At 40.2% G+C, this 14,290-nt stretch overlaps 1 protein-coding gene across 1 annotated transcript in view; it reads right to left on the reverse strand.

Annotated features, from left to right (window-relative positions):
* The window catches only part of UACA (uveal autoantigen with coiled-coil domains and ankyrin repeats), a 92,216-nt gene extending 81,547 nt beyond the window's left edge, over positions 1–10,669 (reverse strand). The window contains exon 1 of the mRNA XM_032342596.1: positions 10,389–10,669. Within this exon, the coding sequence (XP_032198487.1) occupies positions 10,389–10,469 (81 nt within the window). The 5' untranslated portion in view covers positions 10,470–10,669. The remainder of the gene's footprint in view (positions 1–10,388) is intronic.
* Positions 10,670–14,290: the final 3,621 nt, after the last annotated feature.

Here is a 14,290-nt window from a genome sequence, read left to right on the forward strand (position 1 = left end):
AAGAAACTTTTTTTTTTTTTTTAAACAAATGAAAAGTAGAGACACCTCTTGCGCAAGAGGCTAGAGTAGATAGTCTTTTGAAGATCTCAATCTAAAAGTCTCTTGTAGAGACTTTGGAAATGGGAAAGGAAAAGATCAGGAAAGACTGTGGTTCATCTGGTTATGAAGGATAAAAGTGGAAAGACCCTTAGTGAGATTTTTCAGTTAGTAATAAAGAGAAATAACATTTACTGAGTTCTTAACTATAATTATTAATCCCATTTTCCAAATGAGGAAACAAATTTCAGTAACTTGCCTAAGGTCACAAAGGGGCAGCAAGACTCAGACCCAAGTGACCTGAGACCCTGCCCCGCCTCCATTCTGCCCCAGGCAGGGCTGCAGGAGCTATGAATGGACATTCTTTGGCCCACAATTTGGCTTTTCTAAGGCTGAGGAAACACTCCATTTTCCACCTTTATCTACTTAGCCACTACCACAAATGTTGTTTCTGTTTCATAAAGTCTTTTTTTAAAAATAAAATGTTAATTTTTAAAAAGAATCCAACATTTAAAAAAAGAGATGAATCATAAAAAAAGCTCTCATTAAAAATATCTCTCACATGTAAATCAGCAAGTGTTTGTGGGCTTTTCCTCCCTTACAGGGCTAAAAAGATCAGTGTGTGATACCCTCACTAGAACCCAACTGTACCAACTAGGCTTCTCCACGGGAGACTCTTTTCAAGGACCCCCAACCTCTGTACAAGGTAAGTACCCTGCAGATGAGGAAATCATGGAATAACAAAAACAAGCTAGAAGAAAAATTATACCCTCACTTTTTTAGTTTAGAAAGCATGATGTACATATCCTTCCCCTCTTCCCTCTAATTATTTCACAATCTGGTTAAAAAAAAAAAAATGAACCAAAAGTCACTGAGATTGAAAAAAATAATTATTTGTGCACCTGAACGGGAAAACCTTATCACAGAGGTAATGTCAAATCCTGACAACATTATCAATAAGGTTAATATTAAAAACATATCATCCCCCGCAAAAAAAAGTATATACCCCATGGTACGCACTTGTACATGCACATCTCCAGACAGTAAGCCCACTTTTCAGTTCTACTGGATTCTCAGCACTGGTTTCACCCATACATCCTCCTAAATATTTAAAACCAAGAACTGGGGACGCCTGGGTGGCTCAGTGGGTTAAGCCGCTGTCTTCTGCTCGGGTCATGATCCCAGGGTCCTGGGATCGAGCCCCAAATCGGGCTCTCTGCTCAGCAGGGAGCCTGCTTCCTCCTTTCTCTCTGCCTGCCTCTCTGCCTGCTTGTCATCTCTCTCTGTCAAATAAATAAATAAAATCTTTTAAAAAAAAAATTAAAAAAATAAAAAAAAATAAAACCAAGAACTGTAGGATACTGTGTTGGGCAAATACACACACACACAAAATCAAAAAAGCAAGACGGGTAAGAATATCACAGATAATATGACAAAGTAGAATTCAAGACAAAAGTTTAATGGGACAAATTAAGGACTTTTATACCATTATTTACACTCCACAGTGAATATAAAATAGCCAACAGTCTTAATGTACCAAATATCACAAAATTAAGTACATAAAACAAAAACTGGAATACAAGGGAAGGTGTCAGCAACACAGCTATAGTGAGACACACACTACTCTCAAAGCTATAATAAGCCAAGTAGCAAAAATTAAGATATAACACCCAGAGATCAACAAGAACAAGGCATCAAAAGGAAAAAATGGTCAAACACAAACAGTTCCTAAAACAAGAAGTAAAAGTGGCAATAAGCATAGAAATGTATGTCCACACTGCCTAGAAATCAAAAACACAAATTAAAGCTGTATTTTGTTAAAGCTGTATTATTTTTCCAATCAAGTTGACGAATATGTTCTAAATCATATTACTGGAAAGGTGTAGTGAATGCAACAACTGTATACAGTGCTGGAAGGAACACAAATTGGTTTCGAGACTTAACATAAAATGCCTCCCTTCCCCCCTAAACACTCCTCCCTCCAATTTTCTTTAGTATATAGCTCAAGAATATAAGACAATAAACAATATAAGAACAAATGTCATAGCTTTACATTTGAAATTCTACCATTTCACAATAGTTAAAAACATGGGTTCCAGGGTCGAGCTACCTGATCTCCACTTATTAGGTATGGCACCTGAGGCAAGTAAACTATTTATCTATAAAATGTCTATAAAATGATGGCAATGGTACTGACTTCTTAGGGCTGCTGTGAGGTTTAAGTAAGCTAAGGTAAAGCACTTGGAACAATGCTGGGGCATACATGCTCAATAAATATTGGCTATGGGCACTTGGATTTCTTATAACTAACTTCTTTTCAAGTAATTCACTAGCATTTACTTAGTATTCCTAATGGGACATTCACATCTGCTCCAATCATTTCAAATGACTTATAATTTTAAATATGGGGGTTATTAGAATCAAATATGATTCAATAAATTACACACATATCATTACTATAGCATCAAGGTAATTAAATGCTGACTGAACAACAAAGAGGCAATCTGGAAAATTTAAAAAGAGCATAAGCAGTGGTTTATGATATGGCATGGGGACATGTTTTATTCTTTATCTTCAACTGTATTTTGTTTTCTACCCTGACCATGTATGCCCTTTGGAGGGTGGGGCAAGATTTTTAAAACAATAGACAGCCATTTACCTTGACGGGTTCAGTCACATACCTACTCTCTTTCAAGGGCACTTAGCAGGTCTGATTCGATTGTGTAATTACAGTTCATCATATTGCATCTTTTGCCAGAGCTTTAGTAACTCAGCTATATCAGTTCATCATTTGCACATCATTTTGGAGACTATATCATTCAGGAATAAATTAGTCAACGTCATTAATAGCCAAGATTTCTGAGGCTAACAAAAATATAAAAGAGGAAACCGTTTTGGGGACAACAGGTAAATTTATTCCTGTATTTTTGTGTTATATATTTAAGCCTAGACATATATAAAGCATTTAGTTATTTTATGATTTAGGAAAATGAGGCAATAAGCATATATTAGTCCACCTTTCTATTTACAATTTCAGTAAGTACATTTCAATCAACATTTTTCGGCAAATTAAATTCCCTACAGAAATCAATTTGATTGCTCTTGCATAAATAAGCTCGGGCAGGTGGAAATTTTCAACCATTTGTTACATTCCTTAGGTGTCTGGGCAAATGTCTGCATGATTCCTAACAGGATACTTAAATCCTCCATTATGATAGAGATAAAGTACATGAGTTATAATGTTTAAGTCCAAAATTCTTGGATGTAGATTTCTTTACCAAGCATTTCACTGTAAATTAAACAGGGCTGATAATAATGTTGCTGGCTATTAGCTAATTCTAGGGGGAAGGGGAAAAGGGTGAACTTGTTACCTCATCAACAGAATAACTTCTTCAGATGAAACTTTACCCGCTCCAATTAGAAATCTCTCTGAACAAGGATTTAAACTTGTCGAGGAATCCAAACTTTTAACTCAGGTTAAAAAAACTAAAAGGCGGGGCGCCTGGGAGGCTCACTGGGTTAAAGCCTCTGCCTACAGCTCAGGTCATGATCTCAGGGTCCTGGAATCGAGTCCCGCATCCAGCTCTCTGCTCAGCAGTGAGCTTGCTTCCCCCCCCCTACTTGTAATCTCTGTCTGTCAAATAAATAAATAAAATCTTTAAAAAAAAAAAAAAAGGCAAAGCCTTCCTTTTAACTATTTCACCCAGATGCCCCATCCAAATTCTCATCCATACCTCATCTGCACCACCCCCTACCAAAACACCAAAGCTCCTTTCCAAACCTGGTGCTCCCTCAGAGCACTCTTTAATTTCACAGCCCCACACCACGCTGCACTTGGCTGTTCTCTTGCCTGGAAAGCCCTTCAGACTGCCCAACTGGCCCAGGCTCACCTTCACTTTCCAGCCTCTTCCCTGACCCCACCCTACACATCTGTGCTCCCACAGCAATTTATATACACCTCTATCGATGGTTTTAACATAAGGTATTATTATTTTTTGTTTAGCTCTCTTAAAAAGTTGAAGGCTGTGACTAGATTTTTCTTATGATAGAAATTTTAGAATATATAGAATATACAGTAGCATCACAAAAAGTAAATACAATAGTATCATGAACCAGCCAACTACAACAATTAATTCATGACCAATCCCATTTCAACTTGTACCCCCTACTCAGTTCTCCTACCCGCTCACTCACAGATTATTTGGAAACAAATCCCACTTCACATCATTTCATCTGTAGATAGTACACTTCTAAATGTTTCTCTTAAAGATAAAAACACTTTGCAAACATACAACCACATTACCCAGAGGAAGAGAGAGAAGCTGATCTTCCCCTGAGCAGTGAGCCCTATGTGGGGCTCAATCCCAGGACCCAGAGGTCATGACCTGAGCAGATGCTTAACAGACTAAGCCATCCAGGTGTCCCTATTTTTATTATTAATCAAGATCTAAATGAAGTCTATCATTATAATCAATATGTCTCCTAAGTCTCTCCTTTTTTTTTTAAGATTTTATTTATTTATTTGACAGACAGAGATCACAAGTAGGCAGAGAAGCAGGCAGATAGAGAGGAAGGGAAGCAGGCCCCCTGCTGAGCAGAGAGCCCGATGTGGGACTCGATCCCAGGACCCTGAGATCATGACCCAAGCCGAAGGCAGTGGCTTAACCCACTGAGCCACCTAGGCGCCCTCCTAAGTCTCTCTTAACCTCTAGATTTCTCCCCCATTTTTTTCTTCTTATAATTTATTTTTGAAGAAACTAGGCCATTTGTCCCAAGCATTTCCCACGATCATAATTACACTCATTGCATCCCATTGTTCCTCCATCCCTACATTTTCTATTAAATGGAGGAAAGATCTAGAAGCCTGTCATATTCAGGTTTGGTTCTTTTGGCAAGACTATATTCATAGGCAGTAATGAATATTTCCATCAGGAGATAAATTACATCTGGTTTTCTTTCTTTTTGAGACATTAGTAGCCAATTGTAATCACTGTCTCTGCCCTAGATCCATCAATTCATTAGAAGGTATAAAATTGTGATATACTAATTCCACCTCCCTTTTTCTCTTAGCTGGAATAAAACACCCTGCATAAAAGAGGAACTTCTCTCATCAAATACTCGGTTAGCCTGAGGAAAAGCATACCTCTTTCTTTGTCTTTATTTTCTGGTTCTTAAAAGAATACATCAGCTCTCTAGCGTCCTCCAAAAGTGACAACTTCCTCCTGTTTTTCTAATCATAATTACGAAATCACAGATTTCAAGACTTTGATACACTGTCATATTATCCTTACTGTTGATGGAACTGTCCCATCATGGGTCAAGTGGGAACCTCTTCAAGTTGACTCCTAAGTCCTAATCTTTGACAGTCTCCTTGCTTTCAAGGGGGACAAAAGATTCCAGGCTCAATTTGCACATTTTCTGCTTCCAACTTGGAATTACCTATTTCTTAACAAAGGATCTAATTATTAATTCACTCTTAAGTCCAAATTATGTTTTCCATAAATGTTTTCCAAATTAAATAAGGTTACTGCTTACCTAGGTCCAATTCCTGAAGTAATCATTTTAAATTTCAGAATATGTACAGATATATAATCACTGTATCACTCTTATTTAAAGAATTTAAATTGTTGGGGCACCTGAGTGGCTCAGTGGGTTAAGCCTCTGCCTCTGGCTCAGCTCATGATCTCAGGGTCCTGGGAACGAACTTCACATTGGGCTCTCTGCTTGGCAGGGAGCCTGCTTCCCCCTCTCTCTCTACCTGCCTCTCTGCCTAATTGTGATCTCTATCTCTCTCTCTGTCAAATAAATAAATAAATCTAAAATAATAATAAAAATAAAGAATTTAAATTATTAATTGCTCATCATTTAAATTATTGGCCCCATCCTGTACCAAAAGATGTACCAAAGCAACTCAAACATTCTGCTTTGGTATTATAATAAAATTCAGCAATTCAAATCACCATGATGACCTGGGTTGACATCAAAAGTATAAATACAGGTCTTCTTTACTGCGATCTTCCTTCAAGAACACAAGAAATACAAGGCAGGGGTAACTCTAGGAAACTGTCTGAATAAAATTTTAAGTTAAACATTTTAATCAAAGGTTGGCATCAGCTTTAATTAAATTGAATAAACAGTGCTCAATTAAGTATCATGAGTTTAAACATAATGATCTGTGATCTTATTTATATTACCCCAAAATCATTGTTATAATATTAACATCTTTTCAAACATACTCCAAACCCTAAGAGGGAAACACAAAACCCTCATTTTCAAAACCACAACTGAGACAAAACATAATCCTTTATGCTTTCTAAACATCTCGAACTTCTATTTTTTCTTAAAGATTTATTTATTTATTTGAGAGAAAACATGTGAGTGCCTGAGAAGGCAGGGTGAGGGGCTGGGACAGAGAGCATCTCACTTAGCGGGGAGCCCAATGCAAGGCTCCATCTCATGACCCTGAGATCATGACCTGAGCCAAAATCAAGAGTAGGACATTTGACCAACCGAGCCATTCAGGCACCCCAAACATCTCAAACTTCTGTTCTTAGTGGGAACCAAAGGAATTTTTTTGAAGATATTTTTCAGTTGCTATATTTGTAACTCTAAATGTTTTTAGAAAAAGCAATATTTTTTCAGGGTCCTGAAACATTAACAAGATGCTTTTGTACATATTTGGTTGCTCATTTACAGAATTCATTGTTCCAAAGTCAGAGCAGCCTAGAGAAATGGCAGCAAAAATAACCACAGCCTCCCATATCAGAGATAACTAACAATCAAGGGTTTCCTCCACTACAAATGTTAAGTGTAGGGATCGTTTAAGTGTCTGCTTACAATATTTGTTTGCAGTACATCTACTAGTTCTTGAAATACACCCCCTTAATTTTAATTACTCAATTTTCCTAGTCTGAACTAGGTGAAAACGGAATAGCCTATTCTCACTGTACATATAATTGTACATATAATTGCACATATAATTGACTAGATTTGAAATGGCATTTACAGTCATTTAATTACCCCTTTCAGAAATCTGAAGCTCCAATTTAGTAATTAAGATAAATGTCAACAACAAAAATAGTCTTATTTTATGATTAAAAGAGGCAGCTATCTCCAGATTCAGCTAGTATAGGACAAATTCTCAACTGTATTTTACCCACAGTTGATAATTATGAACTACACTTATATATATGTGTATAAGCATAACTTCTGTTGCGTGAGCTCTAAACTATGATAGTATTGACTATTTTAAATGATTTTTTCCTACATATAATTTAGCATGTTAAGATTCTGTATTTCACATACTATAAAATATATACATCGGTCTATTGCTAACGCATGTCTTTCAGATACATAAGCTTAAACAAGAAAAAATATTTATGAAATACACATCTAAGATTTTTGTCCTCAAATCAAAGTTGTGCGGAGCATATTGTGATTATTTCCATGATAATTAAAATGACTGCTTTAAGATTCAAATTCAGTAATCATGGGGAGGAAAAAAAAAGCAAGATATATGCCCCTTAACTTATATCAGAATAGATTCTAGGGCGCCTGGGTGGCTCAGTGGGTTAAGCCGCTGCCTTCGGCTCAGGTCATGATCTCAGGGTCCTGGGATCTAGTCCCGCATCGGGCTCTCTGCTCAGCAGGGAGCCTGCTTCCCTCTCTCTCTCTCTCTGCCTGCCTCTCCATCTACTTGTGATTTCTCTCTGTCAAATAAATAAATAAAATCTTTAAAAAAAAATAAAAGAATAGATTCTATACGGATCAAACATTTAACTTAAATGTTAAAAAAAATGAAACAAATTAAAAAACTAAAAGAAAGGAGGTAGAATTTTTTGCTTTTTAATATTGAAGAGTAGAAAGACCAAGATACTATGTAAATACAAGTCACAGAGGGATGACAAATTCAATTGCATAAAAATAACCACTTTCTGCATAGCAAAAGCCACCATAAACAAAGTCATAAGACAAATAACCAATTAAGAAAACATACTATTCATATCAAAATGAGTAATTGCCTTCATATAGAGTACATACAAATGAATTTTAAAAAATCAACAAGCCAACAGAAAAATGGAAAGGATAAACTGTTAATGAAAAAAAGGAACATGCAGTGGGGTCTTACAAGCATGGAAAAAGTAATTTCTCACACATGGGGTACATGATGAAGGAAATTTAACAGCATTCTTCAGTATTGCAAATGCGCCACATCCTTTAACGGAGCAATTCCACTTTTATGACACAGACACACACACACACACACACACACACACACACACACACACACTTGAAATACACACAGGCTTATTCATCATTGTATATTACAGCAGGATTTGAAGGGAGATGCTCTGAATGGGCCTAATTATTTACAGTTTTAAAAAAGGATATAGAACAACAAGTACAGTGTGCTACCATTCTAATAAAGGGTGAATATTTACATTCCTATTGGCTTGCATATGCTAAACTCTCCCTGGAGGAAGAGGCAAGCAACTGGTAACACCAACAGTACATACACATGTGACCAAATCTGACATTAGGGATTATGGAATGGATTGAAAGCAAAAGGAACCTACTTCTCCTGTACATTCACTTTATTCTACCTTGGTTTGGTTTTATTAGTCATCAACTCAATTATTTTCATTTAAATATTTTTCCCAAAATTTATTCTAGTATTTAACTTAAACAGATGTTCATGTTTACTAAGCCGACAGGTTCTACCTTTTCATACTATGTATTTCTCTTTATTTTTATGCTATTTTAAGAAAAAGAATGCTCAGTTAAGTAAGTGCTAAGATTTAAGTGGAGGGAGATGCACTTAATGTTCCAAATGTATACAATGCAAACAGGCATGCTGATAATAGCAATAAAAAATACTCTGCATTTCTAGAAAACGGGATAAAATTAAGGTATAAAAATCTCTAGGTGGAATGTGGATCTGTAGTGCAAGCCAAAGAAAATGGGAAAATACAGCAAATAAATATAAAAAAGCTATCTTTTATAAAAATGAAACACAACCTGTACTACAAAAAAGCTGAATCTTTATTAACTCAACCACAGTGACCTCTCACACACTAAACGACATTTGTCAATTATTATCTAAAAAACAATGTGAAACAAAATAATCTCTCCTATATGCTTATAAATAATTTCATGCTTTATTAATCAACATCAAATCATCAAATATCATGCCACCTACAACTCTTTTTTTTTTTAACTGGAAATTAAGGAGCCTAGTTTTGCCACAATTTCCTGTTAAGTCTAAGTAAAATCATCCCAGAAAGTCAGAATTGAGTAAGCCACAATTCCGAATTAACTCCTAACCAAAAGCAGATTAATTAGTATTCTCATAAAAAGCACATATAATCATTTGGTAAACTTCGTTAATTATAAAGGTCCTTTTTAATTACTCCCAAGGGGAACTGGGCAGTTTGAGCATTACATCTCATTGGCGTTTCTGACCCTTCACGACTTGTTAAGTAACGTTTAATACTATAGAATGCTGATGACATTGCCATTCTTCTGACTTGCCAAATTATCTAAATCCCCAGCATCTGCAGTCAGGCTGTTTCTCAAGATTTCTGATCTCCTGCCAACGAAAGAGAGGCCCTGAGTGCTCCTTAGCGTGCACACACGGAGGCCAGGCTGCAGATGAACCAGCGAATGCCTGTCCCGCACGGATCTGTCCCACAGGTGAAACTCGGCCTCAAAGGACAACCAAACTCCCCAGTTTCACCTCCGCTTCCAGGATCGCCACCCGATTCTGTCTGCCTCCGTCAGAAATCAAACTTCCCCAGTGATACGGCGAAGGCAGCCCGCACACGACGACACCCGCCCCCCCGCCCGCCCCGGCGCCACCAGCCTCCGAGTCCCGGGCCCACAGAGGGTGCGGAGAGCGGCGGGCCGGCGCGGGGTCCGCTGCCCGGCCCACCCGGACTGCGGGGTGCGACTCCCCCGTCTGGCCCCCGCGGGCCCGGCCAGGCAGAGCGCGCGTGGGCAGCCGGGCCAACACCGGGCGAGGGGAAGAGCCGGGGTCGCCGGGCGCAGGGGGGAGCGCAGAAAGCCGGGATGGCGGAGGGGGCCCACTGGCCCCCAGAGCGCCGGGGTTTCTCCCGGGAGCTCGGAGACCTTGGGGAGAGGGGCGGGTGCTGCGCCGGGCCGGCGACTGGGAGGGTCCCCAGGGTCTCCGCGCCGACCCCCGGCCCCGGCCGGAGGAAGGAGTCCCCGGGCGATGGAGCGGGACGGCCGAAGGCAGGCTGAGGAGAGCTGCGCGCGCTTCCGAGCACACGACCCCCCGACTCTCGGGAAGGCAGCGCCGGCAACCCGGGACGCGCAGGGGCCGCGGGACTCACCGCGCTGGCGGTGGCGGCGGCGCCAGACGACGCGGGGCCGGACGCGTCCTGCCTCCTCAGGCGGGACTTCAGACTCTTCATGGCCAAGTCTTCGCAGTCCGGCTCCCGGCGGCGCAGCGCGCCTCTGCCGCGCGCGAACCTTCAAGTGCGCGGGCTGCGAGCCCTCAGGAAGGCGGAGGAGGCGGCGCCGGCGGTCCCGGCCCCACCTGCCACCTGGGGGCTCCAGGCTGCCCACCGCTCCCCGGCCGGCGACGGGACTCCCCTCCCACAGCCAATCCTGCCGCGGCCCTGGAGGGGGTGGGGCCGGCCCCGACCAGTCAGAATCCGGGAAGAGGGCGGGACTTCCCTTTCAAACTTAATAACACCCTTCCTCTCCCTGCGGGAGGAAAAGTTCTGAACTTCGGCCGCGCGAGTGACTTCGGTGAGCGGCGGCGGCTGGGACGTAGCGAGAGCCAGGCTCCAGGACACTGGTGCCATTCTGCTTTAGTGATAGAGCCTCAGGTCGAAAGAGAGCATGGGGTCCAGGCAAAGCCGGCTGTCGTCTTGGCCGTACCCACCCCCCTCCTCCCCACGTGCTCTTTCCCAAGATCAGTTCCCTTCCTCTCTTGCGGTCCCGGGAAGGACACACGACAGCTCTCAACTTCCCTTCCATTCGCCGACAGATCCCCGTGCCTGGAGACAGCACGCATCAGAAACTCCGGAAACAAACAGCAGCCTCTAAGGAATAAAGCGCTGGCGCTATGGAAAAACAACGAGGAACATATTTTGAAAGACGCTACAGTAAATATTAGATCATCAATAATTACTTGATGAGTGAAAAACCCGCTGCTTTTGAGAGAAAGAGATGGTATGGAGGGACGAGGAGAGCATCAATAAAACATAGTGGTAAAGACAGTGGTTTAAAAAAGAGAGAGAGAAAGACAAAATCTTTGAAAAACAAAAAAGTATACCTGGAGCCCTTTGTGCTGTGCCAGACAGAAGAGGAAACAAGATCTAGCGCTTTCCATACGGTCACAGTCTGCTATACTTTTTTGCTTTCCCACTTGATCTTCCCTCTCTGCTGTAATATTCCCTACTTAAGCTGCTGAATTAATTTATAAGCCTCAAAAAAAAAAAGTGTGGTCTTTCAATCAGAATCTAGGCTTTCAATAATATCATTTCAGCTAAAAGTTTATAAATTAACTCGGAGAGTAATATATTTCTTGATTCTTAAGCTATAATTGCCCTGCCCCCCAAAAGAGTATTAACTAGTAATACCTATTAGATGCCTTTTAATAGCAGTCTGTACAGACTTCATCTCATTTTGTTTCATCATGGCAGCTCTTTGAAATAGACAATCCAATCCATTCATTCATTCAACCTACACCTATGTTTAAGGAGTACCATGCATTGCTAGTTACCAGAGGAAAAATGATAACCCTATGTCCTTTGCATCCAGGAAGCTTCGGACCTACTGAGTAAGACAGACAAAACAGGTAATATCACTAAAGTATGCAGTTTGCCCCAGTTGCTAGGAGACAACATAGATAGCCAAGTTCTCTAGTCTAAGGGGTTCAAGGAAGACCTGATGGAAGAAGCAAAGCCTAATTTGATACTTTAACTTATATATATTTTTAAATGATCCACATAGCCAAAGTGATAAAAAGTTGTCAAAGGAAAACATATCATGGCCTTTTCTTCCAGAAAATTTTCATTTTCTGTAGAAATACATTAAAGCTAATTAGTTAATTCATCCTATGCAGAAATTTGGATAATTAAGAATCATTTAAAAGAAGGATGAGCAACACCCCACAATTTGCTTTTAAAATGACATCTTCAGGGCACCTGGGTGGCTCAGTGGGTTAAGCCTTCGGCTCAGGTCATGATCTCAGGGTCCCGGGATCGAGTCCCACATCGGGCTCTCTGCTCAGCAGGGTGCTTCCCTCTCTCTGTCTCTCTCTGCCTGCCTCTCCATCTACTTGCGATCTCTCTCTGTCAAATAAATAAACAAAATCTTTAAATAAATAAATAAATAGAAATAAAAAAATAAAATGACATCTTCAGAAGTCTTGGCTGGAGTCACTTTTTCACAGCAAAATATTTATTCTAACATGCACCCATTTGAAAAGGTAACAGTCCATGTTTCTGACTAACAATGGATGCTCTTTGTCTGGAAGGTAATTTGCTTTCTTTGGAGTTTCCTTAGAGTAACTCACGGTTTTATTTAAATACTGTAAATGGGGCACCAGGGTGGCTCAGTCAGTTAAAAACTGACTCTTGATTTCCCCTTGGGTTTTGATTTCAGGGTTGGGGGATCTGGCCAGGTGTGGGGCTCCATGCCTAGCAGGGAGTCTACTCCTCTTCCTCTCTGTGTGCCTCTCCCTACTCATGCTTACGCGTTCTCTCTCTCTCTCTAAAATGGATAAATAAATAAATACTGTAAAAAAATTTTTTTCAGAGCTTTCTTGGAGAAGCAGCATTCAAAGGCTGTGGTAGTCCTTAACAAAAAAGTAAATAACAACGAACTACTTGAGAAAATTATTAAATTTTGTCTTGATTAGTTCTATGGAAGGAAATTTTCTTGACTCCTCCTTCTTCCTCAAGATGCACATTCCTTTAGGTTTTGGTGGCACTTTATAGCACCTGTGGACAGTTGTGTCTCTGTCCTCACCTACCAGTGCAGGGCCAAAATTATCCCATATCTGGATATTATAGAAATTTCCCAACCAGCCACCCAACCTCCAGATTCACCTCTCCCATCACCAGTAAATTACCAGTCATCATTAAAAGTCTTACAAAATATTCCTCCCTTGCTCAAAAACTTTTAGCATTTAATAAAATCTAACTCCTTTGCTTGGCATTTAAGGCTCTACAACATGGACCCAACCCTGTTCTCCAGCTGGCAATCCAAACAAATTACTCTTCCAGCCATTCTTCAAACATGGGTCCTGCCTTTCAGTTTCCACATCCTATGAGGTCTTCTTCACTAACATTCTATCTACATTCATCTAACAAAATCCTACTCCCTCCCAGAAGGATTGGAAGAAGGCTCCTGGAGTACGATAATAGTCCATGTGGTTACACAACTAGAGTGCTGGTTATGGAACTAGTGTGTTCATTCTGTGAAAACTTAGTTCGCCTATAGCCTTTCTAGGTATACTTTTATGTGTGTACATTATACTTAAATAAAAATCTCTCTTTAATCATACATCTGTTCAAAGTGCCCTTCTTTCTAATAGAGCCTCTTCTGATCATTCCACTGAAAGCGATGTCTCCATCTTCCAAATGGCTAAATTGTACATCTCATGGGAAACTAATACATAAGTTCTGAACAAGCGTTATTTCACTACTAGATGTCAAACTCCTTTAAACCAGGAAATAACTGACATATGTTTGAATTTCCTTCAATCCTTAGCGTATAGTAAGTGCTCAATAAATATTTCTGAATGAACTGATGCTTTTTTTTTCACGTGAATTATGGTTGATTTTTCCATGCATTCATGCGACACAGGACTGGTACTCCCCCTGTTGTGAGTACCAGCTGTCTTCTGCAACATCCAAGTTCTCATAGCCCTGGTAACTGGCTTCTTTTCTGTTGTTACTGCCTAAAGTCAAGGAAACAGACAGAACCACAAGTCCAGCTTGCATCAGTTTCCAAAAATGTTGGGCAAGTTATTTTTATGAACTGTCTGCATGATGTCCTCATGGTGTCTGTGTCCAGTGGCCTTTGTGGATTTTTCCAGGCTAGAAACTTGATAGCTGATGTCTGCTTGTTCCCATTTGAGAACAGCTAAGTAAATAGCAGAGGTTTGAATATGGAGTAGGGCTTTTTATATTGATCTGGAAGCCCCCACATGAAGTAAAGCCACTATTCTTAGCATTCAGCCAGACAGGTTTGGTTTGGTTTCATTAACTATTATCAC

The sequence above is a fragment of the Mustela erminea genome, chromosome 5, assembly GCF_009829155.1.
Source record: "Mustela erminea isolate mMusErm1 chromosome 5, mMusErm1.Pri, whole genome shotgun sequence".
NCBI lineage: Eukaryota > Metazoa > Chordata > Mammalia > Carnivora > Mustelidae > Mustela > Mustela erminea.